Source organism: Bombus affinis, chromosome 4 (assembly GCF_024516045.1).
Source record: "Bombus affinis isolate iyBomAffi1 chromosome 4, iyBomAffi1.2, whole genome shotgun sequence".
Classification (NCBI taxonomy): domain Eukaryota; kingdom Metazoa; phylum Arthropoda; class Insecta; order Hymenoptera; family Apidae; genus Bombus; species Bombus affinis.
Genome location: NC_066347.1, coordinates 17881084 through 17905404, shown reverse-complemented (window position 1 = coordinate 17905404; position 24321 = coordinate 17881084). Strand labels below are relative to the sequence as shown.

General features: G+C 43.0%; 2 protein-coding genes across 2 annotated transcripts in view; both read right to left on the bottom strand.

The window, feature by feature from the left end:
* LOC126915243 (girdin-like) overlaps nt 1–14421 on the bottom strand; it is a 178811-nt gene extending 164390 nt beyond the window's left edge. The window contains exons 1-2 of the mRNA XM_050719713.1: nt 14033–14421; nt 4531–4616 (exon numbers count right to left, since the gene is read on the bottom strand). Coding sequence (XP_050575670.1) covers nt 4531–4613 — 83 coding nt within the window. The 5' untranslated portion in view covers nt 4614–4616; nt 14033–14421. The remainder of the gene's footprint in view (nt 1–4530; nt 4617–14032) is intronic.
* Nucleotides 14422–16884: 2463 nt separating this feature from the next.
* On the bottom strand, nt 16885–21308 carry LOC126915397 (uncharacterized). The gene is made up of 4 exons (XM_050720021.1): nt 21245–21308; nt 19487–19567; nt 17432–19324; nt 16885–17283 (listed from the first exon to the last, which is right to left on the bottom strand). Exons 1-4 carry the CDS (start codon nt 21306–21308, stop codon nt 16922–16924), a joined length of 2400 nt encoding a protein of 799 aa, XP_050575978.1. The 3' UTR covers nt 16885–16921.
* Between the last annotated feature and the right edge of the window lie 3013 nt (nt 21309–24321).

The window sequence follows — 24321 nt, the reverse complement described above, 5'->3', positions numbered from 1 at the left end:
CATGCGAGCGAATGGCAATAGCTGGTAATTGATACATCCAGCCGGGCATTAATTATTCCCGAGCGAAACGAATCTGCTGTTCCAAGACAGAAACGACCAATCCGGTACTTTTATAACTCGTGATATGCGTGTTCGAACACGGTAAAACGGTCAAAGTACATATAACATTTTGTTTCTATTGCTCGTCTTTGTTCGTCGCTTTTCATCTTGCGCAGCTTTCGAGGCGAGGGAGAGATCGATTGGAGAGGGGTAGGCAGGTTGCAAGTTGCCTGGCAAAAAATGAAAACGATTTGCGGTCGGCATTACGGTTGAAATCGAGTTTCGAGCCGAGTTTTTCTCGGAACCTCCTTCGTTCGACCGCAAATCGCTTCAATTTTTCCGCGTCGCGCGATGCGTTTCGCGAAACGAACATTAATACTCGAATCCGCCGCTGCAATCGTCTCGACCGCTATGTAAAATGGCTCTATCCAACCCTCTTGGAAAATTCCCCGAACGTTCCACAGCCGCTACGTCATTTTTCATAACGTCGTTCATTTTGATAACGTCGCATGAACGCGAGTGCAACTCTATCTTCGATCAAATAGCTTTGAGTCGTTAAATAGCTTTGAATGTTGTTCCTCGATTCTTTCAAACCTCCAAAGTTTGCTCGTACAAGAGTTGTAATTAGAAAGAGAGTGATCTTCCGACATAGAATTGAAAAATTCTATCTTCTTTCTTAGAATATGAAAAGAAACGAATAAAGAACAAGTAAGTGTTCGATGCTAACTTATTAATTGCGACGAAATGGGAGACGAACGTCCGAAGGATTTAATTATAATCCAGTGGCCGGTGAAGGTAGGGACAAGGTCGAATTCTTTCGATGACCTTTGGCTTCGTGGAAGGAGTCCCGGTGATTCAATTTATTTTCGAGTTTTTCTGCGCTCCAACGTATTAACATTCGTCTCGCGGAGACGGTATCAATTACAGTGACTGATCGAGGGAGGTGGAGAAACAAAAATCCGTCCCTTCTGCCGGAGTGCTCGCTTGGTTTGCAAATCGGAGACAAGGTCGCGTAGAATATACGCTCGCGAGAAGCTTTCCTCGATACCGTGACACAGTAAGTTTATTTATCGAGCGAGATTTGCTTCTAAATCGAGTTAAAACAAAGACTCGATCCTCAAAGTAATCGATATCATAATACACGTGTATTATATATAACACACACCCATGTGAAAAAAATCTATGCAGCAGGTGATTAAGCTTGTACATAACAAGTTTCAGTAACACGGCCAATCTTACGCAGCGAATAACGCGAACGAATGCAAACGAACTACGAAAGCGAGTAATTACTCTTTCGTGCGTAGGTTTTACGGCACGGAGAAACTTACAGCTTACAACCAGTTATAAACATTACGTATTATGTATTAGAACAGACAAATGACGAATGTCAGACACAACCTTCTAAGTCAACACTACACACTCCATTATGCGATTTATGCGAGGTGGAGAAGTCGGCGGATTTTCTCATAACCGATACATTCTTACGCGTGTAGTGGAGCTCTGAGTAAATGTCAATGCTGTCAGTTGATTATACAGATACGTATCTACGGATACTTAGAGATATTTCAGCAGATATTGCGTACAAATGTTTTCAGATAACAGAATACCGAATACGTTTGTTAAAAATATCGCACAATGGCGTAGGGTATTTGCAGAACGACTACCCTTTGTTCCTGTTTGCGTTATGGTATTTTGATTGATTGAATTTTAGATATATGGTTGTTTTGTATTTTTATGGTAATATAGAAAGTGAATCTTTCGGAATCGTTGAATGAAAAGCGAAGGTGAAGTTATACTTTCTTTCAATCTCCGAATTACGTAATTGGTAAGCTCCGGCTTCGAAAAATTGCGAAGACCAGCAAAGAGCTAAATCGAACAAATAGCTCTCGTAGATCGTGTATTTCTTAAATATTGCTCGCGTGTACTAAGTACCGGTACAAGTACTAAAGCGTAAAATTTTATATCCGTCGCGTTCGTGTTGCTCGACGATAAACATTACATCAAAGAGCATTACATTAAACCAACGCGGAATTACACGATTGTACATAACGCTAGGCACTTAAAATGGTTTTTTAAACTTTAAACCAACACCTAACAAATCTGCCTCTGACCGCGATAAGTACGAACGTCCGCGTCCTCGGAACGATAATGGAGAACGAGTCGATCGCGTGAGACAAGCGAGATTACCTCGAGTAATCGCACGTGAAGGAGCCAGCGATCCGACGTTGGAAGGCGGGTCGTCGGTGAAACTACAAAAACCATCACCCTTGTCGTGGGTGACGGGGCGATTTCGACGACCCTCGTTTTGTAAACTAGGCGCGAGGGAATTTCCAGCTAAAAAGCGGGTGATTAATGATCCTCTTGCCTCTAAAAAGGTCGTCGCGTCCCTCCGGCTGTCCCCCTGCCTCTTCCGCCGTGACCGTGCCAGTTCCTTAGGGCTGCCAGGACTAGTAATTGATTCCGGATTACTTGTCGCCGACAAGAAACACGACCATCGCGAGATCACTCTTGACATCGCGTCACAGTGTAATCTGTACGCGTTCCCCGTCACGCACAGGAATTATTCCACACCGGACACTCCTTTGCACTGCGTCTTCCTACCTCTGTATAGCGTTTTATGTGGAGATTATCTCGAATCGAGATGTAATTTTTGATGATACGGTTCTTTTGCAAGGTTTGTTAACCCGCTGCAAGACAGGACGAGCTACCTTCTTCTTGTGGAATTAGGTAGATATATTTAGAGGGTGTTGCAGATAAAAATGTCGCCAGGAAGTTTCAGCATTTTGTTCGAAGCGTATGAAGATTGTGGTGATCTGTATTTCGAAGAGAGCGTGTAATCCGAGTCGTAAAGGAGAAATAGTTCAAATCGTCTAACATCTATTCGACTTCCCTCGCAGCATCCATCCACCTGCACCAAATCCAAGCAACAAGCACGATCGCGCAAAAACGTGAATATGTTGGCGCGATCAACAGCTCGTCACGTTCAACTGGTCTTCCACTTCCTGCCCCGCGATGTCATTAAAAGCATCGTGAATATTTCACGTTGCAATGCTAGACGACTTACCCTGCACACCACGCTCCCCTTATTACACACGCCATACTCATTTCAGCGAAGATAGAATCAAAAAGAAGGCTCGGTCACGCTTCACGCTCGTGTCAAATCGCAAACGTGAACGAATCGTGGATAGCTCGGGACAAGAAGCGCGCGTTCCGTGGCGCGACGCGCGCTGGCAAGAAGAAACGAAGACGGAGATGCGAACGCGCGACTCGCGAGAGCCGCGACTACTTACATTGTATCGTAGCAAAAACAGCCGAGAGGATCGACCGTTAGCCTGATCGCCGAGGCGGTTTTTCGTGGGGCCAGGAAACGGTTCGAGGTGACGAGGGTAATATTTCAAAGCTCGTTGAGTGCTCGGGCGAGGAGCGTGCACGCGGAATGCCGGCAGTAATTTGAACAAACGTACGACAACGTCTCATTTGTCAGGCGCGTGTGACGCGACCGACACCGGGGCCCTAACGCGCCAGAAATACCGCCGATGGACACTTTTTCTCCCCTTCCACGATCGTTGCTTCTCTCCTTCGTTCCATCCTGCTGTCTCGTGGTTCGCGCGCTCGAGGAATTCGATCGTAATGAGCTTCGCGATGTCAAAGGGTTCTTGTCCCCCTCCTGGAACGAGTCGCGATCACACGACGGTAGAATGATTGAACGACCAGGGTCTTTATTCTGGGTAACTATCCTAAAGGTCGTATCTACGAACTGACGTATCCACGTGTTCATACAGAAATCCGTTTATTTGCACGAAAGTTTAGGTAATGCTCGATCAAACGATTTTCTGCTCTTTGACTCTACTTATGACTAGACCGCAGACTTTTACGCAAATTCATATTTTCGGGAGTATAATTAAAAAAGGTAGAGTCTTGGTAGGAAGATTGTCTGCTGTCATGTATTACAGAAAGCACTACACTTTGGATGTTTTATATTTATTTTCTCATATTATGTGCGTTCTGCGATTTTAACTTTCATGCGAAATCTCGATGTTCCATTCGCTCTACCAATAAAGTAAAAATCTTCAGCGTTATAAAAGTTCTGCCTTCAAACTATCCCCAGCAACGTCCCGAACGTTCATCACAAAGTATCGAGAGTTCTCGCTCGCAAAGCGGGTCGACTCCAAGAGTAAACTCGATGTTGACCCGATGGCGTACAGTCAAAGCGTCCAGTCAGAATTTTTACTTTGAAATCGCGCTGGTACATAACGGATAGGCGAGCGTGTTCGCGATGAGAGGCAGATTGGCCGGTGTTTGCGATGAGCAAACGCTGCTAATTAAAATCCCTTCTCGGTCGGTAATCAACGAATGCCTTTAGGCTACGAGCGTGGTCAACGATCCTCGACCCTTCAACCCCTTTTTCTCGAGAAACCAAAGAATCAACTGAACTCGATCGGCCTCGCGGCTTCTTTCTCGCAGAACTACATAGATACATTCTTCTCTTACCTGAAGATGCAGCTCTCGATCTTCCTCGCGAGGCTCCTTGGTGAGCATTCCGCGGGGCTGCACGAGTGAGGGTCGTCGGGCATCGTCTGCAAATAGAGATTGCGAAATTGGAAATATCTTTTCATTTGTTCGTTTAGTAATTAACGCGTTACAAGAAAGAGTTACGTTGATGGCGATGATAAAAGGAAAGCTGTCAGTAATGTGCCTAGAACTTGTTTGACGAATATTTATAAGTCTTCTTCTACTATGCGGTTAACTCTTTGATACCTTCACGAGTTCCTATCATTGTTATCAAAGAAAAATCAGAGAGGAAATAATAAATTAACTGTTAATATACAGACAACATTCGTGTGTAGAGTCCTACTGTTATTTCAGTGACGAGCGTTGGAGAGAAAGCATGTTCGACATAATTTTTCGTGTCCCACATGATGTTTGGCAAGTCGCGTCGCCGGTCGGCTCATAAATTATCTCGAAGGAACGAGGGTAGAAGACGAGCTACACGGTATTCGCTTTATTTTAGAGCAATGATATAGCATATGGTTTCGGAAAGCCGAACACTCGTCATCCACTTCCGCGTGATGTACTTACGAGCGAATCTTATTTTTCGTGGGTAACATAGTTATGGTCTGGCGCCTAAGCAGACAGATCGCTAACTTCCGAGGCGTTAACCCATCCACGGATTCAAATTCCAAGTCACCCCGCCCCATCAAATTTTTGCCACGGTTCTTTTACAATTTAAATATTCAACAGATTTTAAAGATCGAAACATTAAGAAATTTGAAAATTCGAGCATTCAGAAATTTAAAAATTCAAATATTCGCTTTACTATTCTCGAACGGGTACATAAATTCAAACACGTGCTACATTTAAAGGGTAATAATTCTATTGAACTATTCTCGTGAAAGAAAATCTCTCGATACCAACGATAAATTCGCATCTCAGACGAACGAATAAGAAGAGAAGTTAAAGCTTGAGAGAAGCTAAACTTTGCCCGATGAAATTCCGATCAACCGCAGCTAGGAACGTAGGTAGCATCTGCGCGACAAGGATCGCTTGAAACCCGGCACCCCGAAAATTTTTACCTCTAAGCAAGCAGCGTGCTCGAGATGATATCTTGGCTCGATGCATCCATCCCTGAGGTTGTAGGAAAGAGTTGGCCGGAGCAAGGCTATTAATAATCGTCGTGTAGAAGGCGCGTGCTGCCGGCGACGGTCGTGTGTCGCATAACGGGTGGCGCGGAACGTTTGTTTGCTCGCGGTGGCCACCGGGTTGACAAACAGCGTCGGAGGAACCGGACCACGGCGAACGTGAGGGCGTAGAAGAAGGGAGAGCGCGGTGTTTTCACGCCGGATGAAAATAGGGCTCGACGATCCGACCGAGGCAGATTTATCGGGCCTTAATGGGCTGGAGTCTCGTAAAAACCGCTCTGCAACCGAGACTTTGTCAACGACTTTGTCAAAGTTATGTCAACAGAGGCACGCTGCCAACAGCTGGCGTTATTTCGACGCTCGACGACGACTTGTTTATAGGCACGACACTGGGGGGACTCTTGCGCGCCTCCGCAGCGAACGACCATTCGGGGAACGAGCCTTTCGTCCGAACGCCTTTGGAGAACAATTTGTTTATCGGTCTGGGGATAAAAGAAGCTTACAATACGACAGAGGGATGGAGCTCGATATAGCTAAATTTAAGTGACCGACTTCCTTCGGGTTGGCTGGGTTATCGCTTCGTTTTTAGTGGCAAATTTTCGAGGCGTTTTTGGTTTGAAAGTACGAAGCGAAGTATACCGCGTATAAGCATCTTAGGTCATTTACTCTTCCTCGGAGTAATGAATTTTCTAGATCTTTTTGTTGAGAAATACGAGGTGGAGTATAAAGAGGGGTAATTGAAATATGTGTGTCGAATAGGTATGTTAAAATCTGAAGCGGAACTGTTAATCACGGTTCACGGGCCTCTAATAATTTTCCTGTATAATGCAATTTGGTGGCGCGGACGAGCGGTGAACAAGCAACAGCGAACCGAGGCAGAGGGAAGTCTGAGACACGATCAGCTTATTCCACTCTGCTGGACGGCCAAGTAACATTGATGTGATTAAGCCCCATCGCAAATTATGCCATTACACGTTAGATAAACGTCTGTTTGACTTCGCCTCTTGGCACTGTTCCGCCGCCGATGTACTTAATACCGATTTAAACACGTGTACGAACCACCGCACGAGCTTGCGACACGTTATCGTCGAACTTCCTCTTTCAAAACAGCCTGCTTGTTTGCAGAAGCTGGACTCTCTGCGTGGGTTCCTTTGTGCGATGCCTTTACGTTACCTTTTGAAATATGTTACGACCCGTTTCGCCAGCAAAATCGCTTCTCTGAACTAGATCAGAAAGTTTTTGTGTTATTGTTGCTTCAGCGGTCTTCCTGTATTTCCATATTTTCAATGATATTCTATATTTATCAGGTTCCTCAATTTTAGTATTTAAAAACTCGTTTACGTTGCAAAAAATTATATCTTCGATCAACGATAAAACAAGGATATTTATTCTTTGGAAGAATTTCGATGATTTTTCTATTTACGCTTTTGTTAATTTAATTATACCGAGAATCATATTTTGCCGAAGTGATTGATCAAGTGAAGCTTGGAACGTCGAAAGACTACATAAACCAACGCTATCAAACATCTTTTCATTTTCTTCGGCTTGTGATATAATAAGCGTATTGGCAGTTTCTGTAGACGAGAACAACGTATACGCGAAACGATAATTACTCAGAGTTTTTTGGCCGAGGGGACGGACGGTGGGTTTAATCAAAGCCAGGACGCTCCATCATCGGCAATTCGATTACGATCGAACGTTCGTCACGAGTACGATTAATTCTCGCGAGTGGTCGGTTGCGTGGAGAGATGAGAACAAAGTTATTGCGTTCTCCTGTGCGTTAACGAGAAAACGATTTCGACCAGTGTGCGGTGGAAACTTCGATGGAGTCGTCATCCACCCACATCGCGTTCTGTTTTGTCCTTAGGACGAGCGAAAATTCAGTCAGAAGGAAAATCGAGGAAGTGATTAATACAGCTATACCATAAAAATGTGATATTACAAAAAATTAGTGACAATGAAGAAAAATCATTATCTACTTGGAATAAAAGTTGAGTAATTTGAATTATTACATAGAAAATAAAATCTGAAAGTCTATTGTATAATACCGGACCTAACTACTCAATCGTATCAAAGATTCTTTCTTAGAACAGAAAACTAGTTAACTAAGTATTATAATTCTACAGCCTCGATGCGAGACGAAAATTTCTTCTTGGCTCCACTCTCGACAAAATTTCGTAATTGACATAGTTTCTTATCGCACACAACAGTTTCAACGAAACAACGCTCCCAATCTTCTTCCTGCTCCCTTATCTTCTCGTGCTTTCGGTTCAGGTACGAGTTAAGCAACCCCTCGATACTCCTCGACAGCGACACCGTTGTCCCTCCATAAATCGTCCTGCGCCACCCTCGAGGAATCATGGGAAACGACAGCGGCTCGTGGTGTCACTAGCGCGAGAACGGGGAAAAAACCCCGTCGTTTTCGTGCCTTCGTCGAATTAGTCGGGGCATTTAGCAGACCGCTTCTTCTCGTTTCCTCTCGTCGTTCGCGCGTGTCTCACGCTAAACTTCGACGCGAGAACAGGCAACGATAGCTGATTTGGTCAATTTAGATGAAAACAGCATTTGATCTGCGGTGTTGTCTAATTCATCCCTAGTATTTTCCTTTTTTTTGTCTCTCTTTTTTAATGATAAGAGTAAATTATAGTTTGTCAGGCGTAGAAATGGAAAGTTAAGTAGTTAATGAATAAATAAATTCTTCGATATTTAGCACTTTTCGTGACGCACCGTGCATTTCAAATACACGACAGGTGAGTGAGCTTGAAAGTTTGTAAGTTACATGAGATATCGTGTACGTAGGTACGAAATTATCGAAAGCGATTTCGTAAGAAGAGAAGCGAAACTTATTAACAAGATGAAAGATAGCAGTGTTTGCTTTTAAATAAGTTGTCCAAACAATTTGATACGATTATCGAAAGGAGCAAAAGAGGGATGAAATTATAACGCGAATTGCTTGCTAAAACGGTATATTGAAATTACAATTTATCGCCTGAACGCGTTTTCAACTTTCGCTATGCACACCAACGCGTGCGATTTCATGCTCGATCGTCCGAACAGCATTGAAACAATTAATTTAATCTGTACGTTTATTACACATAACATGCCGTGAACGCGTAATGTGTTCTTTAAACTTCGATGCGCCATAGAGAGGAAAATTAAGTTTACCTATTCGTTGGTTCTTTAATAAAGTATCAAACGACTTGGCTAATAGCGCCGTACACACGCTGACGGCAGAAAGAAACTTTCAGAAACTAGAGCAGTCAAGATCAATTTTAGAAAGGTCACTTGGCCAATTAGTCTCTACAGCTAAACTTAAACTCAGTCTTCGGAAATTATTTTCGTCGCGCTTTTTCATCCATCTATACATTAAACAGAGATGGAGCTCTCAATGTAAATACATACTTCGCCGCTAATCGTTTCGACAAATAACTCTGAACAAAGTACTTTTGAACTATATGTTATTATTTATCGCTATGCTATTATACTTAGATACGAAATTAGTCCAAGACATGAAAGTGTTGATCTTGGAACACTTTGCTAAAAGAATATAACACATTAGCCGATAGCGTGTGTGATCTTATCGAACATTAAACACGCCTCTAGATCGTTAGGATCGTAGCTGGCGGAATTTTTAAATTGTTACTTAAAACATTTTTAATCTCTCGGCGATACAAAACCCGTAAAAATCGGAGAAAGTCAGGAGTCATTTATCAATCACTCGTCTCACCCTCGGTAGGCTCCTTCAAGCATATCACGACTCAGACAGAAACAATGCTGTTCGGTTCGCGAGTGACGTTTCGATCGAACGGTCCCGCATGGGGGTGGTCGGAGGCCGCGATGTGGCGCAAATCCACGGATCGACGACGTGTCAACGCGTCGGACGATTCTCCCCGCGGAGGTTTGCGCGCCGAAGCCTGTGGTTGACGTCGATTAATCACGCGGCGGCCCGGCTGCGTGCTGCGGGCAACGACGTGCCGGTGACTTGCAACATAGCCCGCCGCCTATCATATTAACGGGTAATTGAAAGATATCCGGCCAGAAAGCGGCACCGTGATTTTTTGTGATGTCACTACGAGCACCGCGCCGCTGGAACGCTGCGCCGAATGATCGCGGGGTGACTTGCACCCGTTTGCTCTGAGACGTGTTCGTGCCCGGTCCTCGAGATCACTCGCCAAGATGGTTTTTATTTTACGGGTAGTTTGTCTCTTGGCTCATTTGAAGAAAGTTGAAGAACGAAATCGTGAGACTTGTCAAAGATCGGAAACTCGTTCAACGAATTGAACACAGCTAGCACGAAATTCGAAGAGACTGTACGAGAAGTCTCATACGCGTTCTAAAATCAAAGACTCGCGTGGAACGAGAAGCACGAAGAATCTATCGCTTCGTTTCACTTATCCAAATATTTACAAATCACAGGGACGATTAACTCCATGACACGATCGCATCTCGAGCGTCGTACGTATTAATAATTTAGAATGCGTCTTGTACGTTAATAAGTCAATATTTTGACTTTTTGATAAAGATGCGTGTAGAAGACTGAGACATCGCAAATAAAGCTGGTTTCGCGTTATTAATAATAACCAGGCGATTTCGGTAGGTCGCCTTCGGCGTTTGAGTTGGCTTCGCCTCGTGACCACCTGCGTCGTTGCGAAAACATTCTTCGTCGATTTACTTTCGGGAATTCGCGTGTAAACGTTGACGTATTTAAGGGAGGCTGTAAACCATCTATTTCGGTGTCTCGCCGGGAATAATCGCATCGTCATGGATTATCGGCTAGCCATGTACTCGCTGTTCAAGTTGGATGCCGAGCTATGAGAAAGACGAGTCTATCGGGCTGTCTATATTTTCTACGCGCAAAAAGCAATCGAACAATTCTAACCTCACGCGAGCGAATTTGAAGAAAAATGTGAAAGAGAAACTTGAAAAATACTCTCTTTCTTTCGTTTCTTTCACTCATATCCAACACGTGTCTCTTAAAAATCGAAAGTTTCTTCGTTATATCGATCGAAATGACACAGACTGCAAATCTTCGATTATATGATAGATTGAATTTAAAGATCTAATACCACTATCCCAAATCGTCGAAAAACCATAAGATTGTTCTGATTTGTATCAGCATCTCTCAGATATCCAAGCATACGTATGCCCGAATTTAAATATTTAACCGAGGAAAGGCGTGCGAGGTTGAAGCACGATGAAAATTTAATCTAATCGCGATATTCGTCCTCGCGTTGCAAGGCTGCCGGTGGTATCGGGATTGCTATCGCTGCGAGGCGGAGGCCTGGTCGTCGGGCGGATTTGCTGGATGAACGACGGTACGACAAGGAGTTATGATATCGGCGCCGATCGCCGTGCCAAGTGAAAACACGGTGGCGTGAGTAATATACAACCATAGGACGATCTTTTATAGTGCAGCCAGTCCGCGAGGGAATGATCCGCGGCCACGTCCGTAGAGATAGGATCGTTCTAACCCCCGCGCGAACCACAAGAAGAGAGGGTCAAGGAGGAGCGAACCCGGAGCAGTCAGCGGTTCTAGTCGTAAATAAAACCACGTCTGCTACCAATGCCAATCCCCTGGACCGTGTCCGGTAACTGTTGTTTGAGATGGCATAAAGTATATTGCAACCAGGTTTGAATCGAATCCTACAGTTTCGAGATTCGACATTGTAGAACTTCAAAGTGGGATTGAATTATTGAAGACATATATCAACTCTTCAAGCACTTGTCTACGAAATCAATTCGGATAATCCGAGTACTTTGCAAATACACAGAAGGGAAGCGCGACTTTCTATTAAAAATGACAATTTACAATTATTGGATTACTTCACAATTCTAGAAAGTAATTAATTAATTCTAGAAAGAACTTAATTAATAAATAGAGATATCGGTTGATTGATACAGAGAAAAAAGAGACACAGGTGAAGCCCATTATATAGGCTCGTTACATCTGTCCATAAACATCCCAATTAAAAAGTTCGGCACATCAGGCAAATTAGACAAGTTAGTAAATCTTATCGCACGGTAATTCGCTTCTTACGTCTCAATTTTACTAGATTCATTAGCCTCAATCGCTCCGAAACGCTATGTATTTCCCAACAGCTTCAAATAATAGACATCGCAGCAGGGAAATTCCTGCTGGTAACAAATCTACGTCCCAACCTTAATCTACCATGCGTCGTAGTTACTTAACCGCGTATCTCCTCGTCCAATTATCTTCTCCCTCTCTGCTTCGTAGCGTGCGCAACGAATTGTCCTAAAAATTGGATCGAACGGTACCTTCGATTCCGTTCGATTGCACAGGCACGGTCTCCCCGCGGAGATGAAAAGTTCGACTAGTTGGAAAAATCGACGAGAACGACTCGCGTCGACTGATTGCCGCGGTACGGCGCGGCGCGGCGCCGCGTCGATTCCTCCCCGAGCAGAAATCATCGCCGGTCGATCGTGCGAAACTCGTTACCCCGGAGCCGTTAACCGCGCGAATAAAGAAGCAAAGTATATCGAGAGGCGTCCTGACGAGCGAATCACGGAACGATAACGTCGCCGCTTCTGATTTCCACGTAATCATGCCACCGCCCGGGGAACGTGTACAGTCTATACGCGTCACAACATCCAACGCCATGGCAATTTCCAACACGTTACGCACGCTTCCTCCTGCAGACCGGTCCGGTTCTAGCCGATTTCTGCACCCAACCAAACTTGTAAGTCACTTGAGAAACGAGCCCACCGATTTGATGTGCTTTGTTTTCTTCGCGATAGCATAGGATTTCGGTCTTTGGAAGGAAGATTGATGGAGCTGATCTTGCGAATAGTCTTGTTTGAAGTTGGCATTTGTGAGAATTTAAATGGAAGATGACATATTAAATAGATTCTGATTATTATTTACCGCTAATCTCATCGCTACTCTATGCTAGATAATATTTATATTTCTATAATGCAAAATATTACACACGTGCTTTATATCGATTTCTGTGAAATTTGTTGTCTACTATTGCTTGTGATAAACCATACGCTCCGCTAAACAAAAATTTCATGTCCACCTTCCATCGAGACGCTATCATCTTCACCGGAAGTGAAAGCTAAAAATTCAGGCAGAACAGAAACGCTCTCGACGACGCAGCTGCCATTTTAACCTATACGTGTATCCACGGCGAACGAGTTACGCGGCACGAGTTCCCCCGGCACGAGAGAAGAGAGCAATCAGCTCGGCAATCTAGCATTATTCCTCGGCGCGTTATTGCGTTATTGGCGTGGAAGTCGAGGTCTGGAACCAAAGAGGAAGACCGATGGGCAGCGGCGGTTGCGTATACCGCGATTAGGCGGGTTACCGCGATTTGAATGATTAGATAGGCTTCGAGACGATTCGGAGATGGCTGCGTTCCCGGCGGCGAAATAACAGCCTCCAGCCAGAAGCGGGCGGATGCGTTCGTGACCGGTAGGCACGCATCTTGCGCTGCGGGTCGATAGTTCGCACGAACACGTCGACCAATTCGCTTATTTGACTCGACCTATTGCTTTACCGAGCAAATGTGGAGTTTCCTTCATAACCAAGCAGATAGATAAAAAGAAGGTTGGGGTTAGGTTGGTACTTTCCTCCTTCCTTCTATTTTATGATCGTACATAAGTATTATATTTTGGCCTAAAGAGCTTCTCTTTACTTTGTTCATTTATTTACTTGGCTACGACCACAGAAGTCTTGTATTATTGTACAATTAGCCTATTCACAGTTGAAGATATACGGAATAATTTTCTGGCTAGATAACTTAAATGGTATCGTGAAAATTACAACTAATCGTCTAATCTAGCAAATCCCAAATAAAATAAAGAGTATAGATTGAAACGAAGTATAAAGTTCGTGGCTTTGCGTAATTTGTCGTAATGAAGGAAATGCTGCTGTTAGTAACGCATATATGATCTATCATGAGAAATTGATTTCGCCTCGGTATTAGAGCGGTATGATTGGCGACACTGCGATTGGATCAACTATATAGCAAAAGAAATCTAACGCCATTTTGTGACCTTAATCCATCTTAGAAACATTATTTTCGCTTGGTCAAGCTATACCTAACTACACAGCGTCCGATCTCGAACGATCTAGCCTATCGTTCTCAACCTTATCATCGTTCTCTACTTGCCTCTCTCATCCCCGCTTAGCTCAATTCTCGACAGGTGTGTCGGGACTGGATTAACGTTCGATACGATGGCCGTTTTAGTTGATTCTCGAATCGAGAAGGCATTTAAGCGGAGCTAACCACACCATGTGTGCCAATTTCGTCGATATGGTCCCAGAATCCCTTATTGCTTTTAATCGGCCACGGGAACGAACGATATGTAATTTTAGGAAACGGGAGACTCACCTAGATGGGCTGGGAACGATCGAGAAGTGGAGCTTATCCATGCACTGAACTTGAACAAAGTTTTCGAGAATAGTAGGTTGCTGGTCGCCTCGGTTGTTCCACTGTATTTACGCGTTTCACGAAAACACTCGAGATTCCGCGTTCCTTGTTCGGAACACCGGTAGGTTAGGTTTGATCTATAAAGAGGGGACAGTGACGAGGACCGATTAACGAGTCTCGCGAGTTTTTGTCGATACGAAACGCGTCGCGAACTAAACGATTTATTATGAAGATAATGGAAGGTCACGTGTGTTTACGTATTTTCGTTCATGATGCGTTAATGAACGTCATCACCGAAAAAGATACGATACCAGTTTGGCGTAACCGCGTTGCACTTGGTTTAAAAATGAACTGAAATTTGGTAGTTGAAATCGTAGGAACAGCGTTACCAACTTATGCGACAGTTGTGGTGTAATAGTAACAATGATACCAACTTAAATCCATAACTTTTGGGAACCGTTCGAGCACTAAGGTATTTACCGTTTAATAAATCTTTTAGTAGCGTTTAACAACGTTCCTTTAAATGTTTTGTAAATTTATGAGATATTATAATGCACGAGACACGGGACACAAAGTGATTTATATTATTGTTCGATATCTTTATTCAGATGAATCTGCGGACGTGTCTGAATCCGTGTCTTGAGGTTTTGGTTTTGGAGCTACTCGCAGGTGTTTCATTTCCTCAGGTCGGAGGTAAGCATAATTTTTCTGCTCGTATATTTTTTCAATATCTTCTTTCTTCAAAGCTGGAACAAGCAACGAACAATGATAGTTAAATATTTGTTACAAGTATTTGTCTTTATTCCTACATACATAATAGTCCTTTGTTTCTCTGTGTACGAACATCTGTCTCTTCGACCGGACTCTCACTCTTTTTTAAAGTCACGACTTTAGGACTTTGGACCAACTTGCTGACGTCTGCGCATAGCCAGAATAAAATATTTTTTAATTGTCCTATATATTTCATTTTGCCGATCTCAAATCGGATATAGAAATACGCATACGTTTTTTTTCGTAACTGTTAGGAATGCGAGGCCCATGAGGAATATTAACATCCGGTTGAATGGTATGAACGTGCGCAGACTCTTTGCTCTGTTTACCACGTTTTTTAGCAGTTTCCTCTTCATTGACATCAATGTCCGCCTCGCCAGATTCAACTTCAACCAAAGAGGATCCATCGTTAGAAGGAGTCGTTGGATTCGATAGAACTACCGAGTCTAATGGATTCGGTGGTTTTTCACTGGGTGGATTGTTTGATTTTGTAGGTTCTGTTCGAAACAGATGACTTCTTTTATAGGAAAGGAAATAAACATTTGTAATAATCTGTTGCAATTTTGAGTATAATCGTTTTAATCGATTCAAGCGTGTATTTTAAATACGGTCGCCTAGCCTTTTGAATCGAGTTTTAGAGTTGTTATTATCTAAGGCTTTCGAGTGTAAAATCACCGGTTAACCGTTTACCGTGTGCGTAAAGTTGATGATCACTGATTACACAGATGATAACGATAAAGGTGTAATTTTCAACTTTAAGGTAGCTGAGAAGTCGGTAAAATATTATAGAACGATATTCTTGAAAACAAATCCACCTGGAATAATATCCAGAAGCTTCGGAAGGTATGAACTACAATCAACGAGTATAAATATTCTTCGTAATGCAGAAAATCCTGTAATTTCATTATTTGTGGATTTATTTTATAACGTATATTTAACCAATCACCTTTTTACAAAGTAATTGTTTACAGAACTATATAACCACCGCAGAAAATTGCCATTTTCTTTGGAGCAACAATAAAACGAAACTCTTAACGATTATTATTTATCCAGTTCTTTCGTGATCCCATCTCTACGAGCTAGTCGTTTCGCAAAAATGAAATCCCTTAGAAACTCGAATTTATCCCTCGACTATGTAGTTGGAAACTTTATTCCTCGGAATTCTTATTTGTCGACGAGCTACATAGAGAACGCGTTATTAATCGTTGATCGGTAGCGTTTGTTAGACCCGATCACAAGATGCTCAGCGCTAATGCATCGCAAATACCGCGATCGTCCGGCTAATTACGATCGGGCCTGGTCGACGAGGATCATTTACGCTAGGCGTAGGTTGCCGCAAGAAATCGCGTAATGATCGGTTACATCGACCTGGACACAGTATTACTCAGGTATTAACCGATCCGTGTATCACTACGCGGCTAATTATCACGATCTACCAAGGTATCGGCTCTGCTGTCCGTTCACTTTGTATCACAACTTTATTACTCGCAAGACCGCTTTCTCGAGCTTCGTGATCGCGAACAGGAACAAAAGAAGACTCGCTATCATGGAGCGAAGCTTCGATCCGCTGGTAACACTCACCAGGAAGTGGCGATGGTTCTTCGTGACGAGTCTGTCGGTAATATCTTCGAGATGCATCGTTGTTCCATCGATGAACGTTTTATTTCGGTCGTGGACAGTTGATCGTAAGGTTTCTTTTCTAATTTTATGATATATCGTTGCCAATTAAATATTAAATGTCCTAAATAGTAATGTGATTTTGTCCTCGGATGAGTCTAGGATCCAGATATCGACGATGAATCACTGATATCAAATCGAAATTTGAATAAAGGAGACACTGGCGAACAGATTATTTGCATCAACTTTTGTTTTATCAACGTTTATTCTTATTCCAGTATGTTATGGACAATATTGAACATCAGTTTTCTCATAGTTTATATTATAGTCGTGATAAAATATCTACCAAATATTACAAACATCTTGGACATGAAGAAGTTTAATTCACAATATCAATTAACGCCTGAATTCACGAAGCCCAAATATTCTTATGCTGTTTGTTTCACCTTTTCGAGGATTAGTTTAGCTATGAACATTTTTATACCATTTTCCTCGAACGCGAGAGTCCTGCGACATTTTTCGAACAGGTTGCTGAGTGTCGATTCGTGTGCCAGTGTTTGAGTTAATCGGAGGGTTCAAAATCTCTTCGGTTTCCGTGGTTTTTTGAGGACCGATATGAAGTTGCTCGGACATACGCCATTTATTGAAGTGTTCTCGACTGTATGGGTAGGGATCACCGGGTACCTTTATATAATTGTTGTCCGTAACATATTGGTTTGTGTTCTCCATTTGTCCCGAGCTCTTGACGAACAATTCTTTATTGTCGTCCATTTGTTGTTGTTCGTCTCTTACGGACTCTTCGTTGCGTCCGGAAGATTGCCTTTCTGAAAGAAATATTTACGAATCAGAAATTAATGTTATTATTTTAAAATAATTAACAAAAAATCAAAGGTAGAAGTTGAGATTTAAGTAGCACATAATATTCGAAGAACTAAATTTATATCGGAAAAATATGAAAAAAGATTGCATTACCTGTTGCCGGTTCCAACGACATGGACTCGTAGCCAGGATAATAGTCGTCTCCGTACGAATTGGAATAGTCCAAGTTGGACTGATAATTATCTGCCTGTGCATTTATGTATTCATCGGTCTCGTATTTCCTCGAATCCCTCCGAGAAGACGTAAACACTGAATTTTCACGTGCAACTTGATTCTCTGCTTGCGATCGACTGAAAGAAACGTCGATTTCTTTTTCGCCCATTGTATTTAAATTGTTCGTAAAATTCGTGCCTGCGTCTGGTTGTTCGTGCGGCTCAAAATTCCCTCTTTCTTGTTGCTGTTCCTGAGCCGTATTGTTCTCGTTCCACGATGCATTTTCTGCGTTCGTGACATTTTCCTCCATGCTTTGACTCTTCATGAGGTTACTCTGTTCACCACCTTCAGTCTGTTCGCGATTAACTCTTCTCGATTCTTCCGAAACGCTTTGCTCGAAATTTCCCCAACCGCCTCCGGTATTCGTCGAAAAATTCAAAGTCCCTAAGTTCACATCGTTATCCAACGAATCTAGAACACTCAAGGGTCTGTGGAATTTTAATTTTTCGTTATTGTATCTTTTCGAGAAACAAAATGTCTCGGTATGCAATTTCTTGATATCCAGTTTCTGAACGTCGGTAGGGCTGCTGACTTTTTTTGCGTTCATATTAGGTTTCATTTCTCTGGCGTACTCCGGATCTTCTTCCTCTGCTGTGGCCTCGTCGCTGGTAGTTGGTATTGCTTGCACATCCAGTTTCGGCTCAGGAGGCTCCGGTCTGATCGACAGCGTTTCTGTACGTCTGGGATTTTCTGAATCGATAAAGCCCTCATTGGAAGGGTCCAGAGGCACTTTGGATTTTAGAACGAGATCCTTCCATGCGTTGATCTCTACGTCGAAGTTGGCGTTACTAGGAATGTTGTAATCCTCGTCGACGTTAGTTTCCTTCATCACGATCGGGGACATTTTCAGTATCTTCTTCACGGACTCTATGCCCGCTACTTCTTTAGGTAATTCATTCGAAACATTCGTGGCGTTCGTTTCCGAAGATTTATCCGACTTTTCGCTAGATAATTCGACAGCTGCTTCATTCTTCTTATCAGTATCTTTCGCAGAGTTCATCGTCAGCTGCAAGTTTCTCATTGTGTGGATGGCGTTCACGTCGTAGGTGGAAGAAACTTGATCATTCGAGTAATTCGAGTCTCCAACGAAGGAATTCACGTTCTCCATTTGATGCAAACGGTTGCTCAAATTTTGTTTCGATTCCAACTGCCGACTCGTGTCCACCTCCTCGGCGAGACTGGTACCCCATTGAAAGTTCACGTCCATGTTATCGTGCAGATTGCTCGTAGCATCCGCGGTGGCTTCGTTGCGACAGTTTCTCGAGAACCCACCCTCCATACGTATCACTGGCATCTTCTTTTTCTTATCCTTCTTCTCGTCCTTTTTGTCCCGTTTCACAGGCATGTTAGGCTCTCTAATGGGTGGGTTCGTGTTCCTGGGAGCGCAGCTTACGATCGTCCGGACTGGACGATTCAGGAGATCGGTCAGAGTTAGAAGACCGTGACGCGCGAGTGGCGATTGACGATCCCGTTTTGGATTTGTATCATCGGTAACACTGTTTTCCATTAACATCCTAGTCGATATAGAATCAGAATCTTCGTCTTTATCCGTTCCTTTATCAGGTTTTGAACCTGTGGTCGTATTATTCTCGTCGATATCCATTTGATATCCAACGACCTCTGTCAAAGAATTCTCGCGTAGTTCTGAATTTTCATACGGCTCTTCGACAGCATTGATCTCTTGATCGTCCTTATCCTCGAGTTTGAAATTAATTACCGTTTGTTTAACCTTCAAATACTCGGGCAATGATCCTATTTCGTCGATCCTATAGTCTACAAAGCGTTACATTAGCGCTGAGATCGCAACTATCGATTCAAATATACGTCGTTAGGACAGGTGAATTTGAGGATATCCGACAAGTAATTTGATTTGATCGCTGGGTAGCGTTAGAGTGATACGTTGAGACTTAATTGATAGAAAACTTAATCTGTTACCTGGTTTGAGGAAGTCCTTTAGCCAAGAGAACATTCCATCTGCTTTTCTTGCATCTTTCTCTTCGGCATATTTGATCGATACTGCACGTATAAAGTTTATTTTAGCTTTAGAAAATGTACAAAATTGCGCTATTATATCAGACACAATTGTACGAATTATTTTATTGTACAAATCTAACGTTCTAAATTTTATTGACTTTGTCGACGAAGAAACGGCACGGTTAACAGGTTAACTACACATCAACACGAAAATTAAGACTAATGTCAGTGTACGATAGAATAAAATGTAACATATAACGAATATAAATATAATCATATTCAAGATGACTTGCCTACGGTCAGATTTCTTTTGAAAAGGGGGACGAAGAACCCTCGAAACAGTTCGACAGAGCTGAGATGTCCTCGCAGCATGATGCTTCCTAAAGTCAGCAAAAGTCTACGCGATTACGGTTACTGGATGAATTTTGTGGATAAGCCGGATGTTATTGAACTTCCGAAACTTCCCGGAATTTCCAGAAATCTCTGTTCTTGATTGGTTTTTACCGTGGCTTATTGATAGGTTCGCTAGACTGTCTGCTTTTCCGATTTCGCTTCTTTGCTTTTCGCTAACTTCGATTAACAAATGAGAGCGTGTACGATATTGCATCGATTTCCATAGTTTCATTCGATGAAATGCCTCGAATCTCACACAAAGATCATCTGATTGCAGAATCTCCCCCTAAGTATTTAAAAACAGTTACTGAACATAGTTGACGTAATTAACATTTAATATGTTTTAACAGTTAGAAACTTCTATATATATGTTATATATTTATTTATTTAAGGTGTATTTTACTGCCTCAGTTTGTTACGTTGTATTGAGCATTGTGTGCGATATTCGTACGAAAACAGAACGTTGTAATCCTATCAGGAAACCACTAAAGATATATAGTTAGAAATCTGTAAAAAGCTTAGATGAGGTACAGGCTCCCTAATAGTCTGCCTATTTTTTCCACAATTACAAATAACGAGATTAAACTTTCTACTCAGAACGAAACTCCTATAGAAATCGACGAGTCGCCTAATGAATAAACTAAATTTCATGAACAGCAAGTAGTATCGGGTAACCATTGCACGAAAGGTAAAGAAGAAATCTTAGCCAAGTTCTAAGTAGTTCTAGCCGTAACTTTCGCCGCAGAAAGTTGGCAACGAGACATAATTATTCCGGGTAAATCAACCCTGGCGAGTTCCATCGACTCATCGAAGCCGCAGCCCGGAGTCTGGTTAATCATTGCCAAAACTTTCCTCCCCATGAGACCAAAGACCCTCTCGCACGCTTAATGCCATAATGGACAATTCTCTTTCTCTTTTCGATTGCCCTCCTATTGATCCAAAACCACTAAACTCGCATGCTGCGCGTTAGGTTCGTTGCTCGCAGATTGTCCCAATTTTTGACCCCAATGTTGCCTCTCACAGGAACGCTCGTGCAAGAGCAAAATGTCCCTTTTAACAATCGTAGACTCTCGCTTTATTTCTCCAGAGAATCTGCAGTTTCGTCACATTCGTAACATTTTTTAACGCTATAATCGCTTTGTTACTATCGTTCTTCGACTTAAAATGGGGAGAGATGAAAAGACCTGCTAAGATTTCCGATATTTCCTTTTTGTCATTACGCAATTCGAAGACCAAAACGCAAGAGGAAATTCCTCCGGAAAAAAGATTACACGCGAAATGAATCGGCGCATCGGTGCCACTCCCGAGGAAAAATAAATGTCTTACGTGTTATCAGATCTCCCGGCGGAGATCCGTACGGTTGTTCGTGATGTCGCATGCGAATGGCCATGGCGATTCGGCCCACGTACCGGCGCTAACCGTTAATAAAAGCTTAAAGGACATTATCGTAAGCATTGGTCGGGACATTAAAAAGCGCACGTGCCTTTAACGGTAGGCCGTCGATGCAATTTTAAACAGCTATTTCCGGCCACCGACACCTATCGTTCACGGTGACACATGTCCCCGGCGCTGTAACACAAATCCAAGGGATACGCCCGGCTGAATACCAATTGCGAAGGAACCACGCCAAAGGGTGAAACTTCTGTCCGGGGACTTGTTCTTTGCCCAATCAAAACAAACATTCCACGTCCTGCAATAATATCAATCCAGCTTATTATTCCCTCGGTCTTTCTATTTTCAGATGGACTAGCCTTTTCAACGCGACTTGTGTCTACAAACTTTTGCCAAATCCGAGTCCACTTTTTATTAATTTCTTAATTTCGTTACATAAACATTATCAATGTACATCTTCGTTATACACCCTGAACCACGACTAAAACTTAATCTACTGAAAATAATTCTATAAAAATCTGTATTCCAAATCGATCTAAAAGTTTCAGTTCTATCAAAAATTCGGGTCACGATGTAATTAATCACGGTACCTATACATGACACGCAAGGGCATATCCGGGGCCACTTTGAAGCATCGTAACCGGTAGCATTCGCGACGTGCCATCATTCCCGCGCTGGAATAGCGGTTATTTTTTCACGGGGCAAAACGGCGCGAGACAGACTGAAAGACGTACGGCAACGAAGGGAGGGACATTAGCCATAAATTCGTGGGTCCCCAGTGGCGAATAGCGGAGGAGCCAGCGTGCCAATTGTATAAATTGGCTATGACAAACTTATCGTCCCGCAGGCATGCGTGCGTACACGCGCGTCGCAGCTACCCACATGTAAGTCGGCCGGCCTCTCTCGCTCTCTTCCTCGCTCTCTCTTTCTCTCTTTTTCCATTTGCTGGTCCACGGGGTCGATACTTTCACGTCGGACGGAATTCGGTGCAGGTGCGTCACGACGCCGGCTTCCCTCGTGCTCGTTTGAGACATCGTTCCCCGGAGGTCTAGCGGAGAGAACGTGACGTTCCACCTCTGACCGCGCACGTACGCGCCGCTTTTGTCCCGCGAATCGTCGCGTACGACCTTTCCGCCTCGTGTAAATCGCTCCACCACCACGGCCTCTAACCATTTCTCCGTGTCGATTCGAGGTTAATGTTGCTCCACTGCGGTGAAAATATGGGAGAGCTGATCGTTAAGATTAGAATCCTCGGAATTTTCATTCTACTCGCGATTTTACGAGATGTGAATGCGAGGTGTGACTGGAGAGATGCGATCGTGCGACTAGTGTCGATTCACGCTGATTGTTACTTTGTCGATTGTAAACGGAAGCGTCGTTTCGAAGGAAACGATACGAAGTCTATTTCGCTAAGCTTTCACCTTTTTCTGTTTATCGTATTGCAATAATGTACGAGATATCGAATCACGCGTACAATATTGCAATAAATCGAAATATTTGCTGTAAACTATATCATTCTTGAAATCGTAATATTTTAATTTCGTAAATGTTGATTTTGAAATGATTTGGTCCGTTTATACGATCCAATATTATTGTATTTAAATACGTTAATTAGGTCCGCAAAAGCGATAAGAAGTCAAAGAATCGTTCGATCGGTAGGGCGTATCGGAACGCGCGATCAGTAATTAATCAACCTAAGTAAATTAATTTGTCTGAATAAAATAACATTGGTTCGCACAAACATACATATCCCAGTAATTAATATTAAAACCAACATTTACAAAACTCCGATAAATTGTTACCTACGCGTACCAAATGAATTCTTTACACTTAAACTCTAGCTATTTATCCCCATTTTGATATCTCAACTAAAGATTATCCGACTAAAACGATTTTTAAAGAGAAATACTTTAAAGACGTATCGATACACCCTCTTCGCCAACCCCAAAACATCCAAAACCCTCCTTTCCATCAAACTTTAAACACTTACGTAGCGCAAAGTTAAACAACCAACCTACTAATCCACTCGAAAACAATTAAGTTACTTAAGCAGATAGTTGTCGTCAGTTCTTAGATCGGAATCACGACGATTAATCCCAGGTCTGTCGTCGACGATCGTTTAAGTCGGCGAACGATTTACACCGGAGCTGCGCTCGGAGCGTGTCGGGGGAACAAGGGTGAGTTTACATTCAGGGGGTAGCTCGTGGGGGTGAAACCGCTCGTTTATCAGTAACCGACTCTAGTGAAAGCGACACCATGCCTGTACGCCGCACGAATAACAATCCCCGTGCCACCCTACCGGTCCCGATGCGAAAAGTATTGGCCGTACGACCCTGCCTAACCCTCCGTCTATCCCTGGACATTATTTACACAGCTACTCGGTGCTTTTTTTTATTTTCAATTCACTTAGAAGCCAACGAGGAATTTCCTGGCTTTTAAAGGGGTCTACCAGGCCTCGAAATCAAGCCCAGGAACCGCGAACTCGAGACGTCGCTCCTGATTTCGTTCGATCTGCCAGCGTGCTCGAAAGGACGAGTTTTTCAGTTCTTTCTATTCCGCGTGGAAGCAGCAGGCGAATACGGAAATGGGGCAATAGTAGTTTCGTGTATATTAGATAAATCGACGAGTTGAGAATGGATATTATACTTGCGAAAAAATAAATTGATCTAATTGAAATTGATTTTCCTTCGTTGACTTCCGTTTCTGTCATTATAAATCTTTCAGATTAAGAGATGACTAGTTACTCATCCAAGAGGTATCGTACAGTGAGCAACGAGCTAGTTAAAGCCGTCGCGTTCTTTTCATCGTGCAAATCTCCTCTGAAAACCTAAGTCAACCTATCTTGTCGGAGAATTAATCCGTAGCGATTTCAAATGCGATCGTTGTATCAGTCGAACGGAGAAAATTGATTGGCGCGAGGCGTTTCGGATCTCGTGGACGGGTGGCTGCGTCAAACTCGAGGCCAGCTTCTTGTCGACCCATTTTGCAAGTGTCGTCGTGGCGGCGGCCTA

Coding starts and splice junctions, on each gene's coding strand:
- LOC126915397 (XM_050720021.1), bottom strand. CDS start 21,308: ATGGCCATTCGCATGCGACATCACGAACAACCGTACGGATCTCCGCCG. Junction 19,568..21,244: donor GCCGGGAGATCTGATAACAC/GTAAGACATTTA, acceptor TTATACGTGCAG/TATCGATCAAATATGCCGAA. Junction 19,325..19,486: donor AAAGGACTTCCTCAAACCAG/GTAACAGATTAA, acceptor AACGCTTTGTAG/ACTATAGGATCGACGAAATA.